Genomic DNA, 24,710 nt, shown 5'->3' with positions numbered 1-24,710 from the left:
CTCCAGCGAGGTCTGAATCCCAGTTTGAGGTGCCCACTGTGCTGGAAACCAGACTTGTATTGGGCGCATGGCTTGCCAGCCCCAGGAGGCTTATTACGGCCATAGACGTCCCTGATGATGAGCAGCGCTGGCCGGCTGGTGCCTGATGTTAGCCAGAGTTGTGAGGGTGATTTCTGAAGATAGAAAATACTGTGGAGGGTCATTCGTTTCCAGTATTGATTGAATGCCCGCCCTGTGCCAGGTTCTTTCCTGAACATTCCGGATACAGCAGTGAACAGGACCAAGGACATTATCTGGGCTGCCCATGTGGGGCTTCCATTCCGTTGAGGGAGACCATCAATAAGTCAAGCAAAGGCATGACTGCTGGTGTGATAGGTCCCATGAAGACAGATAAAGCTGTGTTAAAGGGGATAGATGATCCAGGAAGGCTTCTCTGACACAGTGGCATTTGAGCAGAGGCTCAAGTAACCTACACTGGACTTCTGGCCCCCCTGAGCCAGCAACTTAGGATGTCTGATTTGGAAGTACCTACGAATCATCTTGCTGAGGAGCAAGCTGAGGCCCAGCGAGGTTACGATGAGAATTCATGAGCTAATGACATGACACAAAAGAGTGACAAACTATAACCGGCCAGTACTCTCTGCTCTCAACCTTATGCCTTTCCCCAGGCCAGCTGACCCTCTGCCTTTTCATCCCATAATGTCTTTTATCATCCTCTTGAGGCTCGCACTTTGAAAGATTGGTACTTCCAAATTGCATTCGTTAACAATGGTAGATTTATTTTCTCATTTGTGGCTGGTGTGTTGGGGGGTGGGGAGCAGGAACGCATCTGTAACTGCCAGTCAGCCCGCCAGGCACGGGCTCACCACCGGGAGCTGCTTAGGCTCCTGTCTCGGCAGAGATGCGGCCCGGTTTGGGTAACCACGGGCTCTCGCTTCCTTTCACGGTGGGATTTCTATCCATCCTTCTGAAATAGCGGTTTCCTGAAGGACCCCTACTGGTACTCTTCGGATTCCATCTGGATCTTTCAGGCCCTCCCCACCTGGTTTGGGGGGCCAAGTGCCTTTGAGTGGGCAAGGGAGACCCTGCCAGAGCCTCTGATGAAGGATAGTAAGACAGAACTCAGAGGCCCCGGAGCTTATTTTAGGGAGAGAAACCCACAGTTAAGTCAGATCACAAATCCAGCCATGACCCACCCTCTCCCAAGGACCGGGATGAGCCTTAATTGGCTGATAGTTTTCATCTAGAAGCAGGCGTCTTGCATGAATATGAAAGGAGCTTCTGGTGAAGTAAGACTTCATTAATCAGCCTGCTAGGAGCCTGGCTTCCCAGTATTATGGGGGCTGGGTAATTTGATGCCTCCTGTTCTGCTTTGAGCTGCTAAAGGAAAGGCACTAGATTTTCATCTTTTTGCTCAGTATTGAGAGAAAGTAGTATCTTTTGTGTGTGTTTTGTTTGTTTTTAACTGTTGTGGTGTCTGGCACATAGGTACTCATTTGTTCTTATTTAATCTATACAGAAACACTACAAAATGAATGGGATTATTCCCACTTTAGCAGATGAGGGAAGTGGGGCTCAGAAAGCTAGTGAACTAGCTCAAGGTCACATAGTACTGAGGAGCTGAGCTGGGTGCAAAGCCAGGTCATTGGCTTCAGAGCAATTCATGGAACCTTGCGTCTTAACTTTGACCTCTTGCCTCCTCTCAGCCACTTTTGGGGCTGCTGCTAATATGGAAATACTCTACACTCCTGACTTCCATTTCTTTCTTTTCTCTGCTGCATTTGTTCCCCCAGGAAAGCAAAACAGATGATGCCAGAATTTCAGATTTTTAAAAGTGTATTATTGTGAAATAGAACACATTTAAAAGTAAACAAAACAAATGTGAGGTTCAGTGATTTTTCTCCTTTAGATTTTTTTTTCCTTTAAATGATTATTTTACACTGTCAGGGAAATCCTAACAAAATCAACTTTCCATGTGCCTATCCTTGCCTTTGTGTGCCAGGGTCTTAATAAATATGTGTCTGGGTTTCCACTGACAGCTCTGATGTACTTCAAACATTAGGGCTTGTGCACACAAATGAGAAATATACCCAGGATACCTCAAAGTACGAAAGAGGGTTTGGAAGGTGGGAGAAGGCCAAATCATTCTCCAATAAAAGTGGGCTAAGACATAATTGGGGGCTTGGGTGCTGCCTCAAAAACTAATAGTGCATTCCAACCTTCTGTAAGGAAAGTGTTGTGAACGGGCATGGCAGTGAGTGCCATGTGTTTTGCCTAGAACACCTTGCTGCCCTTGCCATCAGTAAGACCCCTTCTGGGACAGGAGTTAGGCTTATCCCTTGTTGAGCACCTGCTCCAAGCCTTGCTTCGTGTTAGGTACTTAGCAAGCATTACGTTTTGATCCTTTAGAACGCCCCCTACAGTCCAGGTCTGGCCACCCTGTTACCAGACAGGGAAACAAGCCCACAGAGGTCAGGTGGCCTTCAAGGCACACTGAACTTGCCCTTGTGCTGTAGCAGTCCCTTCTGCTTGTCTATCCCAGACTGAACACCTTGGGGGCAGAAGGCAAGGATACCTTTATCGTTGGAGCCTGGTGCAGTGCCTAGCATTTGGTAGGTTCTAAGTAGTAGTATTGAACGGATGGAGACGAGGTAACTTGTTCACACAGGTACAGTGGTGAGCCCATTAGATTCTAGAACTCCCAGTCTCTATGACTGCTGCCCTGCAGGTCAGAAGTGGGGTCTGATTCCAGCTCTTTGATTATTAATAAGCTGGGTGAATGCAAAATGACATATGTGCCAGCTTATCTATATTGCAACATTATAGCAAAAGATTGGAAGTAACCCAAATACTCATCAAATAAGGGACTGGTTAAGAAAAATGATGGCACATCCACACAATGGAACACAATGCAAGTAAGAAACAAGGACGGTTTTTGCGTACTGTATATTACACAAACTTCATGAAAAAAGGCAAGGCAAAGATCAATATATAATATGTTAATTTGGTATAAAAGAGAAAAATAAGATTCTTCTTTTTTTTTTTTGGGGGCTGTGTGTTGGGTCTTTGTTGCTGTGCGGGGGCTACTCTTCCTTGCAGTGCGCAGGCTTCTCATTGCGGTGGCTTCTCTTGTTGCAGAGCAGGGGCTCTAAGGCATGTGGGCTTCAGTAGTTGTGGCTCGCGGGCTCTAGAGCACAGGCTCAGTAGTTGTGGCGCACGGCCTTAGTTGCTCCGCGGCATGTGGGATCTTCCCGGACCAGGGCTCGAACCCATGTGCCCTGCATTGGCAGGCGGATTCTTAACCACTGCGCCACCAGGGAAGCCTGAAAAATAAGATTCTGAATTTGCTTGTGTATGTATAAACAAACTGTGGAAGGATTTTTAATGGGTGGAATAGTTACTGGACAGGACGAGAAGGAGAATTAACTGTATATGTTGAGAATGATTGTGTTACTTATTCAAAAAATTAAAAAGAAGAAAATAACGGAAGTGGCTTTGGACTAGCTAGTCTATGTATCTGGGCTTCAGTCTCCGCATCTGTAGGGGAGAGGTGATTGGATTAGATCAAGGCTTCATGTGGATGGCATGGTGTATATATTGTGTATCTCTGGCTTTCATGGGCTTTTCCAGGAGCTGCTGACCCTAGGATGGTCTGCGGTCCCTTCTTCCGTTGGTGGCCTGGACTTGGATCAGCTCAGGCTGTTGGAGAAAGACTGGGGTGATGCAGAGAGCCAGGAGCCTTCTGCAGAGGGGTCGGGCCTAGTTCCTGTCCCCATTCGTGGGACTTTATCCTCTGAACACCCTGCCCTGATGTGACTCAGTTGGTTCTTCCCCTAAATGAAGGATTACAGAGAAGAGAGACTGTTCTGGAGCATTCTGGCAAAGTGCTCCAGTTTAATAGGAAGAAGGAAAAATGGCAGCATGTTTTCCCAGGTTATTTTTAATGCTTTTCAGTTCAGCAAACATTTATTGTGAGCTAAGTGCAAGGCAGTATGGGGGAATCAGCTACATAACACCTCCGCTCTGCTCTCTGGGGTGCCAAGTTTTGGGTACGAAACTTGCTCGTAAAATTCCTCCCTGTACTGTCCAGGACAGCACGGTTTACCTCGTCTGGTCCCACAGAGATTTGTGGGATTGGTAGGGATTCTTCTCTCCATTTTACAGATGAGGAAATTAAGTCTCAGTGAAGTCTTGCCCAAAGCCACACAGTTCCTAAGTGGTAAAGCCTGGAACCAAACCACATTTTCTGACTACTTCTCATGCACCCAAACACTCATAAGCAAAACCTTCTGCCATAGGATATTCCCCAGGGGTGTAGCCAAGGCCCGTTTCTACTGGGAAACATTGGGTGAGCACTGTCCTGAGTAAAGCTCCTTTTTTCCTCTAAGGAAAGGCAAGAGAAATCTCAGGCTTATGGTCAGGTCTTGGGTCTTACCCCCTTTGCTGTGGTCCAAACAATTCTGACTTCCACTGCTTGTGAAACCCATCACCCTGCCACCAGTTAGGTGCAGAATGTCCCATGGGTGTGCACGAGTGCATTTGACAGACAGCGCCTTCTCCCCACCCCTTTCTCACTCCACCACTTCCTTTCCTTCCCTTCCACAAATTCCTTTACCACCACCTGTCATCCTAGCTGTTCCCCAGAAGGACCAAGCATGCTCCCTGCTCAGGGTCTTTGCCCTGGCTGTTCCCTCTGCCCTCTTCACTTGGCTTCAAGTCCCCACTGAAAGCTCAGCTTGGATCGGCCTTCCGTGGTACGCTTTGTAAATTCCTCTCTCGTCATGATCTCTGTTCTTTCCCCTTTTTCCCTTTGTAGCATTTATATATGTTGTATATAGACATATACACTTATTGGCTTATTATCTCACTCCTCCACTAGATTGTAAACCCGTGGGCTAGGCAGCCAGTTTTGGTCTCTGCTGCTTGGTCACTGCCTAGCACAGGTGCCCAGCATCTGACAGATACTCTGTTGATATTGTTGAATGAGTACATCGGGCCTGTGGCCTAAACACATAATGCTTCTTTAAAGAGGAAAGAATCAATCATAGCATTTTAAGAGGTGAAAAGACCCGAGGCTCATCTCTTATGCAGGACTTCATCATACAATATTATTAATTCATTTAATAATTGTTCAGTGCTGTTTATGTGTACGGTTCTTTGCAGACAGTCACTGAGCAGTCTCCAATGTGTATGCTTACTGGGACAGCGGGATCACTGATTTTCTTAGAACGGCCCATTCTTTCGTGGGACAGCTGTAAAGATTTAAACACCCTCTTATGTTTTACGTTGGGCCGAAAACTACCTATTTGTAATTCCTGCACACTGATCTTAGCCCTTGAGCTGCCGGAGAACACAGAATAAATGTACTTCTATTTGCATACGACTCTCCTTCAAATAGTTGGAGAGAGAGAGAGCTATCATGAGTCTCCACCGCCTCTGGCCTAAACATTACTAGTTCCTTCCATTGTTCTTCTAGTGGCACTGTTTTCAGAAGCCTTCCCACCCTTGTCACCTTCTTCAAGTTTGTTCTGCTTCAGGTGTTGGAGTTTCTGGTTTGGTCCCGTCACAGCAGTGTTCTGGGACGGCCTTGTCTGTGTTGGCCACCTTGGCGGGGACCTCCTTTATGAGCTTCTGATGAAGACTAAAATCTCTAGGCTCTTTTTTTTACATCGTCTCTATTTGTCTAGCCCCTCCCTGACTCTTCAAGAATCATGAAGGTTTTTGTTTTGTCTTCTTTTTTAGCATTTTAAGATTAAAGCAGCTGTAAATCTGTGAACAGCAATGAATTCAACCTGTACTATATTTTAAAAAACAGTAAACATAGGTAAAGTTCTATCACCAAGATCTAGGTGAAGAGGGTGGAACTATGGAAGTAAAGAAAAACCCACAGAGCCTTTAATTTTCTCCTTTCTGCCCTCTTTTTGACTGCCTGTGTCCTTTTCCCAGTGTCCATCTGTCCCCCCCCCCGCCCTCCATGTTCCACCCCTCTCCCCTCCTTCCAGCAGCCCCTCGCCTCCCCTTCCTTCCTTGCTCTCATTCCATTGCCTCCTGTTTTCCCCCTTCTAGCTAGTAGCATATGGAACTAACATTACTCCTTAGGATTTCCTGCACTTCCATCACCAATACTTTTACCATAAGCACTTAATTTCCAGACTAAGGCAAGCTGCACATGTCACATTTCTCTAAGGGAGAAAGAGATTAAATTCCTTCTTATGTGTGACCCTTGGCTAATTTGTTTTGCGGTCTTGGATAGAAAAAACTTTCAGTCCCCAGCTTTAGGTTCTTTTGCATGATTGGTTCCCTTTTCTGCCCAAATCAGCGGTTTCCGATTGGTGGTTGGACACGAGGGCTTCAGTGCCACGGTGTTTGCTCGGCTTCTGTCATTGCCAATGTGGCTGTCATTTTGGTAGAGGTGGCAGGGAAGGAGGCCAAGGTCGAGGGTTTCTTCTCTGAGGCCACTTAGCCCTCCCTGGCCTCTTCTGCCCTGCCAGCCCTCCAGGCATGCATGGAGAGGAGAGGCAGGCAGGGGTGTGGGGGGGAGGGTTGGGTTCAGGCCTGGGGCTCTTTTCCTAACAGCTGTTTTCTTTCTCCTACTCCATTTCCTCTTGCTTCAAGGAGTTCACCATGGAGAGGCCTGTGACTTTGGGGTGTGGGCCCTAAGTTAAGAGGATTAAGAAATGGCCCAAGGTTTGGTTCCATAAAGGGCTAACTGTGTGACCTTGGGTGAGTCACGGTGTTGGTTTCCATCTGGCTTTGTTAGTTGCCTGAGGAGCTGGACTGGATCCAGTGGTTCCCTAGAGGTGCGATGAGGGATTCTTTAGTTCTCTGAAGCGCTTTTCTAAAGCCGACTGGAAATTTGGCAGGGGCCCATACAAGGGCTGTGGGAAGTGTCTCAGCCCGAGTCTGAAGGCATGGTGTCTTCTTAGATGGGCTGTGCTGTTCGCCTGGGCTGGGTAGGGGCTATGAACTGCTGGCCTATGGATCTCTGTGTGGTGAAGCTGAGGAAATGAATTAACTTCTGTTTTGCAGACCATTCTTCCACTTGGTCCCTGGTGAGTGGGTAGCTGTCACCATCCACACCAGACCCACGGCAGAGACCCTGGGCTGTGTCCTCTTTTCAGACCCTGCTGACTCGAGGACTCTGGTGGGATTTCCACAAGTGGTCCCAGCCCAGCTGGGCTCAAATCCCTGAAATTGATTTCAGGGACCCAAATCAGCCATATCAGGGCAGCTGGGACAGGGGGCCCAGGAAGCCATTTTTGTATCGTTTTGTTGATTTGCCCAAGAGTGGAGTTAGTGGAGTGCTTTGCTTCCAAAAGTGAGTAAGGGGTCAGAGCCATTGCCCTCCCCCACTCCATCCTTTCCTCTTGAGTGACCTGGTCCAGTTTGACCACTTAGCTAGCCCCTCTGGGCAGGGCACCAGCAAGGGACACCAAGACCTCAGACCATAGCAAGGCTGTGTTTGGAGGGGAGACCACAGGACGAAAGACTGGCAGGCATCCTGTGACCAAGCCACGGTTCTCTGAGGGCCCTGGTAGGTGGACAGGGACGGTTTCCAGGGGGTGGGATCCAGTTGTCTGTGGATTCGATGAGGTGATGCCTGGGGAAGCACTTCGTAAACTGTAACGTGAGGAAGAAATGCCAGGTGGTGTCATTGTGTTTGCTGCCAATCAGGGAGGCTGGCAGAGGGGTGAGGCAGGGACAAACTTGAAAAGAGGCACAGGGTTTTAGTCAGGGGACATTGATGGTCGGGGGGCTGGGAATTCTCCCCTGGATTTGGCACTAGAATCCCGTGGCCATTACAGGCTTTTGGACAAGGAGTGATGGGCCATGACGTGACATGATCAAAACAGCATTTTGGGAAGGTTGCCCAGGGTGTACCCCCTCTGCTCTCTGGGCCTTCCTCTTCACTCTCCTCAGGGCTCTTCTGTTGCATGGGGCCAGTGCTGTGGCTCTTGGATCATCATGGATGGTGTGGTGTTTTTATGAACCACAGGATTGCACAGCAGGCAGTAGGACCCCATGTGTTGAGATACCTGCTCCAAGCTGTCCTGTAAGGTGGCAGGCATCAGATGGGGCGATGCCAGACTCCCACATTTGGAACCCAAAACCTTGAGCCCTGGGGGCTGTTTTTATGATCCCAGTGTGTTTTAAGAGACTACATGGTTGATTTTCGCATTTCAGTAATTATCCGGGATAATTGCCCGGCGGCCCAGATTTACTTTTTGGCATCCCTCAACACGATGAATCCTGGGCTCCTCTGGCCCATAAAATCTCCCACCTCCTTTTGGGGAACAATGATTGAGTTTGGATGTGGGGAGGACTAAAAGTGGGTGGACCCACAGAATTTTGAAACTAGAAGGAATCTCGTGTCTGTCTGTCCAGTGTGTGGATTCGGGGACTGTAGAAGCCCAGAGGGTGTGGATGTGACTCCCCCCGGGGCACATCGCAAGTTAGTGGCAAAGTGGGCCCAGAGTCCAGGTCATCAGACTGCCTGACGAGCATCCTTTGCACCAAACCTCCGTGCTTCTTGTCCCTCTTCCTTCTGGTCACCATTCAAACACTGCCTGCTGGGACTACGCCTTCACTGGGCTCTGCTTCCAACTCCTGCTTCTCACACCTTCCAGTACCCGCTGAAGGTAGCAAGGGACAGCCACTTAGAAGATGCAGCCTGCTAGATTTTTGCTTGATCATGTCATTCACCAGTTCCAAAACCCTCATCTCTCCCTGTCCCTACTGCACTGTCACCCCCACCACACACACACGGTAAAGTCAGACCCAGCTTGACTCCTCCCCATTTCCTTTCCCACAGACCGCAGACAGCCTTCCGGGCCTATTTTCTCCGGCTCTGGGAATTGTTCACCTGCTGTTAAGTCAGGCAGGGCTAGGACAGGGCTGAGCAATCAGGGAAGGCTTCCTGCAGGAGATGGAACTGACAAGTCCTTGAAGTGGAGTAGAATCTAGACTGTCTGGAAGGGAGGAGTGAGGTTCAAGGGGAGGAAAGCAAAGGCATAACATTTGCTTTCCAGCTCTGCCAGGCTTCACTAGCTAAACAGGTCCATCTGATAAGCCCAAAGCCCAGGTCCTATACCAATTGCGCCAGTCCTGGGGTTACTGCCCTGAGTCTGTTCTTCTGGCCGGAGAAGCATCTGCAGTGGCACCAGCTCCTCTGTCTTTGGCGAGGCAGAAACTAAGTCCTCCCCATGCTTGGGGCAGGAGGTAGGAAGCCGGTTCCAGGCCGCGAGGGAGCCAGTCACAGGGTTTATGTTAATGCGGGCCCTCCCCCAGCCGGCGCTTAGCCTATTACCCAGGCCCTGCCGACAGCTTAATTACCGCCGCAGCGAGCCTCGGCCTGCCTTCCATGGTTCCCTAAAATAATAAGGATGGCGTCACCGACTTCCCGCGCCATGTGCTCCCACCCGTGCCTTCAGAGCTCTATTGTAGGAAACAAACAAAATCCAGAGACCCAGATGCTTTTTTCTTAGATTTTTTGTTTGTTTGTTTTAAAGTAAGGTGGGACCCTGCCCCTTAGTTAAGATTTTAAAAGATCTTTAAGAGATATGGAGACCTGAGTCTTAGCTACCACTGAGGCTGCAGAACAGCCTTCTGTTAGCAGAAACACGAAAGCTACGTGGTTGATTCCCCGGTCTTCCACTGGGGACTGTGATTTCAGATCAGCGGCGTGGTGTGTGGTGTGGTGGGAGAATCACCCAGCTTGGGGTTCCTGGGCTCTTGGCCAACTCTGGACCTTGCTTCTTCCTCTAGAAAAAGAGAGCTAAACTAGACCAGCATTTTGCAAACTGTGGGTCACATTTTTTTAAAAAATTATTGTTTAACGTAATAGAAAAGAGTAATTGTAACAGTGTAAGTTTTGTTTCAGTGTGTATGCCTATACACACACAAAAACATATGTGTGCTGAGCCAAGGTGTTAATGTATTTTTTACTGTGGGTTGTGGTCAGAAAGCCACTGACCTAGATGATCCTGAAGGCCTTTCTAGAAAAGCTTTCTAAATGTCCAGCTTTTCCCCCAGAGCCTGACTTTTCCCTCGTGGAACCCGACTGATTTTTGCAGGTTTTGCCACACTGACTGTTAAGCAGCACTAGAGATTTTAGGGACAGAACCACAAGTGTCTATCACTCCTATCGAGCACCTCTGAGAAGAAGCCCATTTCCCCTCAGCCTCGGTGTCTCAAGCAGTTGGTCTTCGAGCTAGAAATGGGATCTGCAACAGGGGATGGCCCATTTAAAAGCTGACCTATTTAAAACCCATGAGCACCAAAAAAACACGGGGTCAATCTGATTTAAGTCTTCTGTTGGAAGGCTGGGACCTGAAAACTAAATTGGTCAGGGACTGACAAGGTTGAAACCAAAGCTACAAATATTTATTACATTCTTGTTTGGTGAAAGAAAAGAAGATCAGGCTTCGAGTTCAGTGGGAAAAACTAAACAAAACAAGGTGTAGGTATAAAATCCAGCAGGGGGTGTCTTCTGGGCACACCATCTTAGCTCTCCAGAGCGTGGAGAGGCTTCTGTTCCATGAAGAAGCCCTGCGGGCAGCAGGGGTGAGTCAGAGCTGTGGACCTGCCTTGATTCCCATTCTTGTGCCTTGACTCAATCCACAGGCCGTGGATTGAGGAATCGGCAGGTGACTTTTTCCAAGCTGGGGATGCTCTAAGTGCATTATTTCATCTAATCCAACCCTAAGTGGTGGGCACTATTGTCATTGGAGGAAGCAAGCTCAGGAGAGGTGAGATGATGAGCTTGCAGTGGGGAATTTGAACTTGAGCCAGGTGCGTCCGACTCCAGAGCCTGCCTTCTGTCCACCTCTCCACATTGCCTCAGGAAGTGCTGGAAAAATAAAGAGCAGTGCCCTCTCGAGCTTCCTTCTCTCTGCTTCTGGCCTTCAGAGGGCTCTGCTTTAGGCCCAAGCTGTCCATTTAAATCAGGGCCAACTTCATGGGCATGTGACCTGTGTGGTCACACAGGCTCCAGGCTTAGAAGGTCCCTCCCTGCTCTTGGGTTTAATGCGCTCCTGTCACTGTCTGGGAATTCTTAACAACTTTTGAGTAAGGGGTCTCCCATTTTCATTTTGCACTGGGCCCTGCAAATTATCTGGCCAGCCCTGGCTTTGCTGTAGTGCATCCCCTTTCTTGGTCTTTCTGGGTCCCTCCTGCCTGTCCTTAGTGTGCCCATCCTCTCAGGGTGGAGCCATGTGAAGCACGCACCCTGTTCCCAGCCTCGGGCCTGCTACCTGGCACACAGTGGACTATAGTTGTTTACCAGGGTCTGTCTCCTCCTAGCCCGCCACCACACCTCTTGCTGTCAGGGACCCCAGCTGTGGCTCTCCGTCACCTCCGTGTCCCCTCAGCTGCTCAGATGGACAGTGTCACAGGAGCTTGCTGGGTGGAGAGAGGGGTTTCTTACGGGCAAGAGACCTGAGTGCAGACCACTGGGTCGGGTCAAGAGGAGGGTGCACCATTGACCTACCTCCTCTTGGGGCTTATGCTTACCTGGGGGGACACAAAACACACGAGAACACGTTGTTGTTATTGTTTATAATAAGGGAGGGCTTGTTCAACATGTATCGGACTGGTTGCACCGTGTCACGATGCTTTGTCTCCCTCTGTATGCCCCAGCGCCTAGTGCTGTGGCTGGCACGATAAACAGGAACATTTGTTAAGCAGTTGCTCTGGTGTCCGCTCCCTGCTAGGCTGATTACGGAGAAGGACAGTTCCTGACCTCTAGGAGGATCGGATGCTTAATACACGATTAAATGATTCATGCGGCAGCTGCCCTCGGTGCCCCGGGATGCTCAGAGCTGGGTGCAGAAGGCTTCCTGGGGAGGCGGGCTTAACTAGATCTGCAGGCGAGTGTGAGAGGTGGGCAGGGGGCGATGAGGTTGGAGGGAGTGGGGAGAGATGGAGAGTGGAGGGCCTCCTTGGGTCAGTTTAGGACCTTGAATTTTTTCCCAGAGGCGGCGGGAAGCCAGGAATGTTTTCTAGGCCAGAGTTTGCACTTTATAGGTTAAACAGATATCCTCCTCCCCTTTCTTCGAGGCAGAGTCATTCAGCCAGCCAGGCCTTGGCCTCTGGGTGGGGGCCTATTCCCAGTAGTCCAGCATTCCCACTGTTACATGGACCCCATTTGGAAGCAGAAGCAGACTTAGAGTGACTTAGATGACCGTGACCAGGACTGCAGTGCCGGCAGTAGAGAGGAATGGTCAAATGTGAGAGATCTGTAAAGACAAGACTTCACAGTTTTGAAACAAGCAACGGGTTGTTCCTTAGAGTAATAACGTGTTCGTGTTTATCACGGACGGTTCAGCTCCCCTTGGTGAGAAATGACTGCTGCGTCCTTGCTCTGGAGACAAGTTTTTCAGGAAATGCCGGAGCCGCGCAGTCTGATTTCTTGGGAACCTTCAGTGCCTTCCCACTAATATCTCCGGGGGGGATGGGGAGGTGGGCGCTGAGTATGAATATGCAGACACTTCTTGGGTGTTAACACTGGAGGAATGAAGCAAAGGATCCTGTGGAGGGTTTTTGGGGTGATTGAAAAGTTCCCAATACAAGCAGAGTAATTCCAGTTTTGGGTTCTGGAGAGAGTAACCGCATTCGGATATTTTTAAACGGCCAGTGGAGTTGGGAGAGAGTCTAAACCCAAAGTACAAATTTTCAGTTTAATTTTAACTTTGCACTTAGCTCACACCCATGGTTTGGCGGGGAGAATGGGCCTCACTTTTTTTTTTTTCTTTTTTAAGCAGAATACACCCTGGATGTAAAAGGGATGTTCTCTTCACATGGAAGGGTTTGCAGCGGCAGCAGCAGCGAGCAGAGATGGGAGGAAGTGGGCTGTAATTGCAGCAGGATTTCAAAGTCAGTTTAAGGAAGGTTGGGGTGGGTTGGACGTTTTGAAACACGTTAGCCTGCCCTGGAGCTGTAAGAAAGCGTGGCCCTGTGTGGAAGCAGGTGGAACAGGGGGTGGACGGAATACCTTCCACAGGGCAGCTCTTGGGCTGGAGTTTTTGTTTTTTCCTGTTTGGTGCATTACAGACACTTCACAGGCTGCTTACTTGCCATCCCCGATGTGATTCATCTCCCCACAGAGAGGCACTGGGTTTCCCCCATGTGGTTTGGCCTCTCTGGTGTAAGCCTCAGCCCACCCCTCCCCTCTTTGATCTCTCCCCAAACTGTGCTGAAACCCCGCCAGGAAGGAAATGCAGAAACCATGGGGATCCCGGAGGCCCCACAGACCTGGAGCAGCCACCTGGCCTTCCAGACACCACAGGCTTTCCCTCCCGAGTGATGGGAAGCAGCCTCTTTCTCCTTGGGGAAGAGCGGGGTCTCAGGCCCCCGGGCCCCTCTCCAGATCCTCCCCCACTGACTGCAGTGTCATTGGAACGGGAGCTGGGTTAAGTTTTGTGCTTTGGTTACCGAGGAAATGTAACCAGGGTGGGGACCACTGGGAGTGGCCCCCACCCGGCTGGTGGACAAGTTAGAAGAGGGGCCAAAGGGGGTTTAGTTGCCATCAGGGTAGCTTGTAGGATCATTTGGGGGTCTGCAAGAGCCTGTGCCCTGCACTTGGGAATAGCAGGGAAACCCTCCTTATCTTGCGGCAACACTGACCATCGGGGTCCATTAAATACCCTCCTGTGCCCATTCCTGGGGCTTTAGGATCTGTGGTTCAGATGTGGCTGTAAAATGGGAGAATACCCCACGAACACCCCGTGGAGCGATTGTGAGGATTAAATGAGACAGTGCCTGTGAAGAGTGTGCCTGCTAAGGGCTCTGGAAAGAGCCCATGATTGTTGTTAATAAAAGCACTAGTAGTGGTGGCTTGCATATTGTCCCCGAGAGGAATGGCCACCGGTCTGGGCATGGTGCTGGGAGCTGGGGCTGGAACCTTGGGTCTGTCTGTAGGATTCCCAGGCAGCATTGTGCCTCTCCGGGACAGAGGCCGACTTCCAGGACGAATTCCCTTGACTCCACAGCGCCGCCTCCCCCTGTTACTGAGGCCTCCTCCTTGGCTGATGGCCGTATGAGGAGAAGCCCTTGACCCATCTAGAAAAACCACATGTCTGAAACCTTTGAGGGTGGACTGGAAACCCTTCTCATATTTGTCTTTCTTTGGTGGAGCTTAAAGAATTCCCAGGGCCTTCCAAGGAAAGGAGTGACTGGAGGAGCCACTCCAGTGGCTCTGTGACCCCAGCAGTAACTGCAAACGAAGGGGAGGTGACTCTCCCTCCCCCAGGAAAGTTGATCTCCCTCCACTGCTCCCCTAAGGCCTGGTTTCCTGGCTCTACACTGATTTCCTGCCCTAGGGCAGAAGGCCTCATGGGATTTATTCCCAGGCACACTTGCAGTGACCTTGAGAAAGGTGGCTTGACCTGGACATCCCCTCCCCTGGGGACTGAGAGAGTGGGAAAGAACTTAACTTCCCCCATCCCAGATCCAAGGGAAAGGTGGGCCCTGACGCTGGTGCTTGAGCCGAGAGCTTGCTAGCTCTGGGTGAGAGCTGCCTCGCCTGGCTTTGCCCCTCCTGGCAAATTGCTGCTGTCCTAGACTGAGCAGGCTCTCTCTCTCCACCAGGGAAGAAGAAGGCAGGGCAACTACAGGGTGCTGTGGCCCAGACATGCCCCGAGCTCTCCTGGTCTGACCACTGGCAAGGGTGGACTGAGGAGGGGCACAGCAGCCTGCTGTGGACTCTGTTCCCCCATGTTGGCCCAGTGATGCCCGAGTAGAGGACCACTGAGACAGACAGTCATCCTGGGCCCTGCAGGAAGAAGCTGGGCAAATGGGCCTACGGAGAGGCAGGGAGCAGCCCTGGACAAGGACTGCTTAGAATAGGCCTGTCTGCTTATCTAGGAGGAGGAAAGGCTGCTCCCTGCCTCTCAGCAGGGAATGACAATGCAGGGCTGCTATGGAGAAAGACGGGCCTGTACCAAGTGACCCATGGGTGAGAAATCCGAACCTGTGGGTGGAAGTCCCAGGGAGGCATCATATCCAGGTGACGTCAGTACATGTTTCCTGGAGGCTGCAGGGAGGGGGCACGTGGAGATGCTGTGTCAAGCACCAGGTGCAGCCAGGAGGGATCACCTTTAAGGTGCCTGCCAGCCCTGGAAGGCCAGGGAGCAGTCCCCTATCAGCTCAGGACAGGCGTGGATAACTCTGGGCATCTGTCTGGAGGGCCAGGCACCCTGGCATCCCTTGCTGACTCCCCTGGGTCATTTCAGGCCTGAGACCTGAGGACTCTTCCTCAGCCTGTCTCCCTACCATCTGCGCTGGAACCTGCAGCCAGGTCTGCCTTTTAACAACACAATGAGACGGTAGCTCTTTATCAGTTCTTTCTATCTCATTTGAAATGAGGATTTAGGGCCCAAATTTTCAGTAAGAAGAGAAGAGAGGGGAATCTAAGAACTCTAATAGGGCGAAACCACCTCCAGGGAGTTGGGGGGGCAGGCAGGACCACAGAGGTGCCTCCAAAGACTAACTTTTGGACCTTGCCAACCTCAGCACTTCTATATGGGTCCATCCTGGGTTTGTAGATATCCATTCTCTCCTTCCACATCTACTCCCAGGACCCTGAAGAGCAAAGTCTAGAGCCATGATATTCCATATGGTAATTTACATGTGTCTCTTTACATTTACATTGATTAAAACTAAATAAAATTTGGGACTTCCCTGGCGGTCCAGTGGTTAAGACTCTGCGCTTCCACTGGTTTGACCCCTGGTTGGGGAACTAAGGTCCCACATGCTGTGTGGTGTGGCCAAAAAAAAAAAAAATACTAAATAAAATTTAAAACTTAGTTCCTCAGTCTCACCTCAGCGGCCACATGTGGCTAGTGGCTCTTCTCTTAGATGGGTTTCCATCATCACAGGAAGTTCTTTTGGTTCTGGTGGACAGCACTGGTCTAGAGGATGGAGAGTTGGAGGGGTCCCTGGTCTGTGACCCTTACAGTGGGGCCAAGTGGTGAATGCTAGGCCGGATGGGCAGGCTCTGACTGGTGGCAGGGGCAGGTACGAATGCAAGCAGACGGGTACGTCCTGGGACCCGTCCACAGACACATGGAGGTGAAAGGCCCGTGGGGGCTGAGGAGGCGAAGTCGTAGGTGGCTGGCCTCAGTAAGACGGTCAGGCTGGGGCCGTGGTGGGCGCTGGGAGAGGGGCTCTGATGGAATGGCAAGGCCCAGAGGTTGCCAACAGTGTTAACGGCTGGTACAGTGGAGAGCTGGGGGCTGAGGTGTGGCGGTAGGGTTGGAACGAGACACCGCCCCCAACCTTGCTGACAGCAGCAGGGCTTATTGGGTTTGTCTTCTCCGGTCCAGCCGAGGCTCCTGTCCAGAGGGGCCCCCTGGTTCTGCAGCTCCGTTCACCGCAGCGCTCCCCTCACCGCAGCGCTCCCCTCGATCCCCCCAGCATTGGTAAAGGCAGAAAGGTCAGGGTGGGCGCTGGTGCTGCGATGCTTCCTGGCCTGCCTCCTGTCCTCCCCCTACCCCGGCCTCAGCCCCGATTCCTCGCCCAGTTGGTTCACGCCCTCCTTCCCTTTCCAGGTGAAAGAGCTTGTCCTGGACAACTGTCGGTCAAATGAAGGCAAAATCGAAGGCCTCACAGATGAATTTGAAGAACTGGAGTTCTTGAGTACAATCAACGTAGGCCTCACCTCAGTCGCAAACTTACCAAAGTTAAACAAACTTAAGAAGGTAAATAGAGCGGAGGAGCGTGTGTGCTTGGGAGGCCGGGCTGGGGAGGAGGAAGGGGTCATTTTTCCACATTGAGGGAGCATAACTGAAGGGGAGGCCAGGTGCGAGCCCCAGCACGCCTGCCAGTTCCTGAGCCAACTCCCTTCCTGGCCTGTCGAAGGGGAGCCGGCCGCCTGAGCCCTGAGCCTTCATTTTAAAAGCCGTTTCTGCTTTTTCTCTCCCTGCCTGTTTAGCTTGAACTAAGCGATAACAGAATCTCAGGGGGCCTGGAAGTATTGGCAGAAAAGTGTCCGAACCTCACGCATCTAAATTTAAGTGGCAACAAAATTAAAGACCTCAGCACAATAGAGCCACTGGTGAGTCACTGGGGTCCTCCCCTCTCCACTGGGGTGGGAGGGATTACTACTTTTGCATTGGTATAACATGCTTTTTTGGTTTTACTCTAATTGTGTGCCATGAGATAGAGTCGGGGCTCCTACTTCTGCTTCGTCCGTAGAGAAACTGAGGCCTAGAGAAGTTAAAGAGCTTGACCAGGGTCGCACAGTTAGAATGGGCATCAGGGTGAAGGATGCTGTAGGACCCAGGTCTCAATTTCTGGTCTAGTGCTTTTCCTCTTACAGTTTCTGCTCAGCTTTGGAAACCTGAGCTGTCATTTCTTTAGGCTTAGAGCATGGTTTGTGCCCTTCACTGGGGAGAGAGGAGCCATCCAGGAATTAAGCTGACCCTGGAGGTGGTCACCTGCTTTCTCCTTGGGTCACTGGCCAGAGGCTAGCACCTCTGAACCATGGGAGGTGGGTCGGTCCTGACACAGGCCCCCTGGGATGACAGAGAGCTGTGTGGCATGGGAACCCCATGCAGGCCTTCCTCTGTGGGGCGTAGAGAAGAGGGACCCTGGTCACCAGTCCTGGGTGTGATGGTGACCAGGGACTCAGAGATCTGGGCCGCATTTCCTCCTCTGCTGGTCCACATAGAGCTGAGCACACCCCAAACTTCACAATTCACTAGCCAGAAAGGGGCAGGTCATGGTTAGAATAACAGTTTCTACATTACCCAGATCTGAATGACTGTATTCCCTTGACTTCAGGGAAGTCAACTGTAAGATGTATCACTGATTAATGATAGCTTTTTTGAAATGTAGAAATAACTACCGCATTAACACTTACTGTAAATATATACATAAGAATTACTTCATAAGCCATGCACCTTAGAATCAGGGAAAGGCCATGAGGATATTTGGCCAAGTTTGCCACATTCCCCTTTTCTGGGTATATAGAGTGGCAGTTGGGGCATCTCTCAGTTTGTGTTCTTGTCCAAAAAGCATTCCTTGCCCTTCGTGGATGCTTGAAGGGCAGGTTGATGGGCCAGCGTGGCAGAACGGGAAGCTGGCATTTCTCCTCCCAACTCAGACTTTACCTGCTCATCTGTGGCATGGGGTCAACTACTAGACTATGCTTCCCATAGAACTTTCTTTCAGGTCTTCCACCAATTTCCTTGGGGAAAGCAAAACTATTTTGATCTACCTGGAAGCCTTGATTTCATAATTTCATTATAAAAGGAAAAAATCTTTGAAGTTCTGTATATGTGTGTTTTGGTTGTGATATGCGTACCATTATAGATCAGACACACACACACACACCCTATTCCCTTGCCCAGACCACACATGGTTTTGTAGCTTCTTCCCTGATTATCAGTGTGATTAATGTGTTTTACTCACTTCTGAGGGTGGGGAAACTGCCTTTGGTTGGGGGATGCTGGCCTCACCCACCCGGTCCGCAGCTCGGACTCCTTCCCTGCCCTTGACCCTCTGCTGAGAATGACCGGGTCTCAGTCACGAAATCTCAAGAGAGCAGCCTCGTTCCTGACATTGACCCTGAGGGACAGTAGCTTTAATCACCAGTTACGCCTGGCCCCACTGGAACAGGGACTTGGCCCGGGGCGGGGTACCTGCGCCTTGGAGACACGTGAGGTAGGAAGTCAGGAGGCAGCTGTTTCTTGCTAGATGTATGACCCTTTTGCTTCCTGGGCCTCAGATTCCAGCCACCAAGTGGGTATAATATGGGCCTAGAACCCATCGATATATAAAGCTTTGATAAAGCAAATTGTGGACAAAATCTGGATGCTTCATTGGTTTTTCTCTTGTCCTTTTTGACAGGCAAAGAGTAAGAGCACAGGTCTGAAGTTGGGCTGCCTGATCAAATCCCAATTCTCTGCCCTCTACTTCCTTGTCTGTGAAATGAACTAATAATTATTTCCGCCCTATCGGGGTCATGAGGATAAATTGAGTTAATCCATAAAGTGCTATATTAATTGCCATTATTATTATTATTCATAGAAGGAGGTAGTTTGTTACTTCCTGAGGCCTTTTCAGTTCCTCTCTGGCTCCTTAGTCACAGGGGCAGGCAGCAAAGCTCTTGGCTCACGCACCAAGAGAGCCCCGGGTTAATTTCAGGTGCGTCACTGTTACGGCAAGAGCTGTAATTGCAGAATAAAAGTGTTGGCATCGGATGAGGCTTCGAAGATCCTCAAGTCCAACTTCCCATCTTCCACGTGAATGAACACGAGGCCCCCCAGCCAGGGCTGACGCGGCCGAACAGAGCCAAACCAGAGTGCGCTCCTCACCTGTGAGCCTGGAGCTCTGCACACCGTCTCATGTCACCCCCATCTGTCTCCCCACCCCGCCTCCCACGCCACTCACTGTCAACTTTGTTGTTTGCTTGCAGAAAAAGTTAGAAAACCTCAAGAGCTTAGACCTTTTCAATTGCGAGGTGACCAACCTGAACGACTACCGAGAAAACGTGTTCAAGCTCCTTCCTCAGCTCACGTATCTCGATGGCTACGATCGGGACGACAAGGAGGCCCCCGACTCGGACGCCGAGGGCTACGTGGAGGGCCTGGAGGATGACGAGGAGGATGAGGATGGTGGGTGGCGCCAGGGAGAGGCCAGGCCAGGCTTTATGGGGGGCGGGCTGGGTGTCAGGGGGCCCCCACCGGCCCCCGAGGGCTATCAACCTCTTTCTAGAGCTGTGGAGGGGAGTGGGCTGTCTGCTCTGTTTACTGTTGTCCCTGGTCTGTCTCATTGATTGACACCCCTAAAATAACAGGGCCTGAGCCCCAGAGAAACATCCTGAGGTTCTCCAACTGCATAATAACTTCTTAAAAACCATCTGAGTCTTCCTTCAATTTTTTAACCTTTTCCAAAGTCCCCCTGAAAATGAGATCCTACAGTGTCTCTCTATAGTGTGGTGCTGGACTCAGATACTCTTCCAGGGAGGGGATGAGCGGATGGAGGAAGGTGGGGTGTGGCCTGAGGGTCCCCTATCTCCATCTAGGGTCTGGTATTGGAGATGAGGTCACGGCTGGAGAGGTCGTGGGGCCCCCAGGTGACTGCCGCCCACAGGACCACATGGTAGGACCTGGGGGGGTGAGGACTCAGGAGCCCCAGGGGCCCAGGAAGCAGAGGAGGCTGCAGGCAGCATGTTGGGCTCCCTGGTGGTGCGGTGAGGAGTCAGGGACCACAGGAAGGAAAGAAGGAAAAGGAAGGAGAGCCTCGTATTTCCTTCCCACGCTGCCAGCTCAGTGCGGCTTCCCTGCAGGTCTTTGTGGCCAGAGTAAAGTTGAGGGTTGAGACCTTGCCTGAATAATTCAGACGTTAAGAGTGCTTTTCCCTTGTTAGGTGGGAGTATTTTACAAGGGATTCAGACACCCTGTTTGCCTTAGTTTGTTCCATCTTCTGATGGGACAGAAAGGTCCCAGGACTGGAGCCCTGAGACCAGGCTTCTAGGCCCAGATCTGCAGCTAACTCCAGGTGTGACCTTGAACAACTCACCTTTAGAGCAGTGAGTTTGGCTAGATGCTCTTTGTGAATGAATTGACTTCTCAGCTGTCCCAGGCCCTGTAACTTGGTTCTCTAATCTGGCATTTTCTCTCCCATCTCAGCCTCCACGAGAGGTCTTTTGTTTTCATACTTGGGAGGAGGGCTTACCTTTGGGATCATTTTTAAGATGCTTATCTTTTGGGTTACTTTAGGATGCGTTCAGTCACATTAGAGCATCCAGGCTGTGGGCCTGGATGGGCGTGGGAGAGTCGTGGGCCCCACACAGGACCGCACCTCTGGTGCCAGGCCCTGGGCCTGTGCTGTGGGAGGGAAGGGCCAGCTCACCACCAGTTTGTTCTTGTCCCCATTCCCACTGCACAGAGGAAGAGTACGATGAAGATGCTCAGGTAGTGGAAGATGAGGAGGACGAGGAGGAGGAGGAGGAAGGTGAAGAGGAGGATGTGAGTGGAGAGGAAGAGGTAAGAGGTTGGGCTGGGCAGGGAACTGTCTCTCGGAGCCCCCCTTACTTGCTCTGCTGCCTCTGAGTCAGTCCCGCTAACTGCCTCAGTGATCCGCCTCGGCAGCCGGGAGCCCTGATTGGGAATTGAATCCACTTCAGGGCCTGTTACTGGGTTGGTTTGGGAGAGGCAAGCCTTGCAGCTGGCCCTGGAAAAGAAAGAGGGAGGGGATTCATCTGCTGGGGCAAGCCTGGCACTTGTTTCCACATGAAAATTTAGTTCTTGTAGAATCCACATCCCCTTTTTCTACCTTTTTGCATTAGTATGTTAATTCAGATATTCAGTGAGCACTTACAGTGTGCTAGGGAAAAATCAAAGACTGCCTTGAACTGGTGGGTAATAGGATAAGACACGTCTGGATTCCACATCAGAGGGTGACAGGTGTCCCCTGTACACAGCGGATAGTGCCATTATCCAACACACTGGCTGGCATCATTTTTTAACAAGGTCTGGGATGTGTCTGTGACGGGGTGGATCCCAGCTTCTACCACTTGCTAGCTGTGTGTCCCTGGACAAGTTCCTTGGCCTTTTGAGCCTATTTCTTCATCTGTACAATAGGTGTCATTTTACAGCTGGGTTGTAAATAGGGATCAACTCACTGGCTTAAGAGGATAAAATAATTTGTAAGTAAAATGTTTAAGGACAGGGAGTGTTTGTTTGACCACTTACTATTTTAGGCTTTCACACCCTTCTCCAAGGTCCTGGCTCTGTGTGCTGGGTTTTGTGTTTGGATGTTCTGAGTCTTTCTATAGCAGAGTCATTTTCCCTAGCTTTTCAGATTTCTAAATCAACTCTTGCTGATTGCAAAACTTAGACCAAGAGAGGTTTAAAATGATGACAGCATGGACAAGGTGCCTGCCTTCTCCCCCAAGTTTCCTGTCTGTCTCCATCAAGGTCACAGATACCTGTCTGCCACACAGACCTGCTCAGGCGGGATCTCCCAGCCAGCCCCCCACAAGCTGGGGAGAGGCAGGTCGGGGTTAGTGAGAAAGCTGGTGAGATAGTCTTGGTTCCCGTCAAGTTGTGCTGCTGGGTGTCTCTTCTCCCCAGGTGTAGGCTGCTAGGCTCACCTCTGAAGAATATTGTATATTTTAAAAATAGAGACCTAGCAAAATAGGCCCCCCTAGGACAGGGCAATAAGTCATGTTGGCTAATGGATTTTTCATCTTGCTCTTCCTGTCAGGAGCCGCCAACATGTAGAGATTGTTTTCGGTTTGGGGTTGTTTTGTTGTTGTTGTTGTTGTTGTTGGTAATCTCATTGACTATCTGCAAATTTCCAGCTTCCAGTAAAGGAGAGCGCACGCACACACACACACACACACACACACACACACACACATACACACACTCTTAACAAACAGACTGATTAAGGAACTATTTGGTGACATTATAAAAGGATATTTCCCTTGACAAAAAGAAGTCTATTGCCGAGTTCTTATTAAACAATGGGCTGCCTGGTGCTTTAGGAACAGTGTTCCTGCAGAGATTCAACTAGCCTGGATCTACAGGAGCAGCATGAAGCGTGGTCCTGTGTTGAGGGTGAATTCACACCCCTTGCTGAATCTCACGGAGCTGGGAGTGATGTCCTGGGCAGGGGGTGAGAATTGTATTTTTCCTCCCTCCAAGTGACCCAAGTTTGCAAGACGGTGAAGGGGCTGCACTCACCCACAGACGGGGGTCTGGACTGGGGTCTTCTCTTGAAGCCAAAACTAGAGTGAGGACAGATGAAAGCTCGGCCTACTTCACACGATGGAGAGTCGGCTGGGAAACTTGTTCCCCTAGGAGGGCACACTGCGGAGCTGCCTGAGTTATAGGGACTTCAGGTCAGGAATTCTTAACGGGGGGGTAGAATTCACCCCCCTCTGCCGACATTGTTTGCAGATATTGTGTGTAATGTGGGTATTTTCTAGGGAAGGGGTTCAAAACTTTCTACAGATTCTTAAAGGGGGTCCTTGATACAAAACAACCTCTGCTTTAGGTTCACCGGAGCGAAGCAGGTCCGTGGGAGCGCTGAGGGGCTGGGGGCGGCCCCCACCTTTCTGTGCTCGGTGTCAGGGCAAGTGGCATCCTCCGCGTGTCCCACGGTCGGGGCGTTCCTAATGTCCGGTGTCCATCTTCTCTCCTAGGAGGATGAGGAGGGTTATAACGACGGGGAAGTAGACGATGAGGAAGATGAAGAGGAGCTTGGTGGTACGGCAGCGTTTTTACTCTCCGCGGGTAGCAGGCTGGCCCCCTCAGTTGACAGTAGATGGCCTGGGTCCTGAGGACCTGGCCTCGGTTTGCCAGGGTTGGTAAAGCGTCCTAGACGTACGGTCCCCTGCTTTCCCAGCGGGGGGGGGGGGGTTGAATAGGAGGCGAGATCCATGTTTAATCTGAATGCCTTTTCCTTACTCTTCCAGAAGAAGAAAGGGGTCAGAAGCGAAAACGAGAACCTGAAGATGAGGGAGAAGACGATGACTAAGTGGAATAACCTATTTTGAAAAATTCCTATTGTGATTTGACTGTTTTTACCCGTACCCCCCCAAATCCCGCTCCCCGAAACTTATTTTTTTCTGATTGTAACGTTGCTGTGGGAACGAGAGGGGAAAAGTGTACTGGGGGTTGTGGGGGGAGGGAGGGGGGAGGGGGTGGAATAAAATACTATTTTTACTGCCACTCTTTATTTTTTTCCCCTACTTTTTCTTTGTGTCTGTTTTGTCCCTGATAAATTTGCGATAGCTGAGTACACACAAGTGAACGTTTGTTCCTTACCCTCGAAGAGGACGGTTTGGAGATCTCTGACGTTTCCTGGTATTTCCCGAGTCTCTCTCTTGAGTTGGTTGGAAGGCCATGGCTGGCCTCAGTTTGGTTTCTCAGAGCCCAGGAGGGGCTGAGCACCAGCCGCATCTTACCTCTTGTTCTGGTTCCCGTGATTTCCGCATTTCTTGGACCTGCTAGAGGCAGCCAGCGCCCTGGTTTGTAAATAGCAACCTAAAGGCGTATTTTGGCACTGGTCGGGGGATCTTCCCCGTCCCCCGTCCCCTTTCCCTCTTCACAGATGGTGGTGGGCTTCGCTGTCCGAAGAAGACTGATGTCACTCTTGTGATGAGCCAGAGAGCTGAGAACAGCAGGCTTCTGAGTTGTTTGTTAGGAGTAAAATGGATCTGGTAATTCTAATTAAAAGAGAAGACGCAAACCCTCAAACTTCAACCCCCTCTTTCAACGATTAAAAACAAAACTGTCCTATCTTGTTCTGTAAAATATTAGAACGCTTTGTTTTACAAAATGACAAGAGAATTCTTCTACGTGTCCTTCTGTGCTTAGACCATTTTTACAAACCTAAGCACAGGAGACGCTGCTGCATGTCGGCTGGGTTTTTTTTTCATACACCCGAGCACGGAAAAACTAACGCAAAATTGTATTTTCTTACCTAGTGGAAATCTGAAATGACTGCAAATTCCTAGCGAATGTACAGGTTTGCTTTCCTGTCCCTCTTCTGGATTGCTTTTGAAGTGACGTGTGATTCCTTAGCCCGTGTTTCATCTGTATAAAAGAACATCTGCACCGGTTTTCCTCCCCCTCAGAAGAGCCAAACTTTGAGTTTTATGTCTGTTTGTCATTGATAAATTTCAATAAATCTTTTTATACAATTTTTTTGGGGGTGGCTTCTTTGAGTCCAACAGGTCATTGATCTAGGATGAA

At 50.4% G+C, this 24,710-nt stretch overlaps 1 protein-coding gene across 1 annotated transcript in view; it reads left to right on the top strand.

Annotated features, from left to right (window-relative positions):
* The window catches only part of ANP32A (acidic nuclear phosphoprotein 32 family member A), a 38,079-nt gene extending 14,450 nt beyond the window's left edge, over positions 1 to 23,629 (top strand). The window contains exons 2-7 of the mRNA XM_068554565.1: positions 16,548 to 16,697; positions 16,931 to 17,053; positions 19,418 to 19,616; positions 20,893 to 20,990; positions 23,156 to 23,219; positions 23,429 to 23,629. Coding sequence (XP_068410666.1) covers positions 16,548 to 16,697; positions 16,931 to 17,053; positions 19,418 to 19,616; positions 20,893 to 20,990; positions 23,156 to 23,219; positions 23,429 to 23,490 — 696 coding nt within the window. The 3' untranslated portion in view covers positions 23,491 to 23,629. The remainder of the gene's footprint in view (positions 1 to 16,547; positions 16,698 to 16,930; positions 17,054 to 19,417; positions 19,617 to 20,892; positions 20,991 to 23,155; positions 23,220 to 23,428) is intronic.
* Positions 23,630 to 24,710: the final 1,081 nt, after the last annotated feature.

The sequence above is a fragment of the Eschrichtius robustus genome, chromosome 1 (assembly GCF_028021215.1).
Source record: "Eschrichtius robustus isolate mEscRob2 chromosome 1, mEscRob2.pri, whole genome shotgun sequence".
NCBI lineage: Eukaryota > Metazoa > Chordata > Mammalia > Artiodactyla > Eschrichtiidae > Eschrichtius > Eschrichtius robustus.
This window is presented reverse-complemented; position numbering and strand designations above follow the sequence as displayed.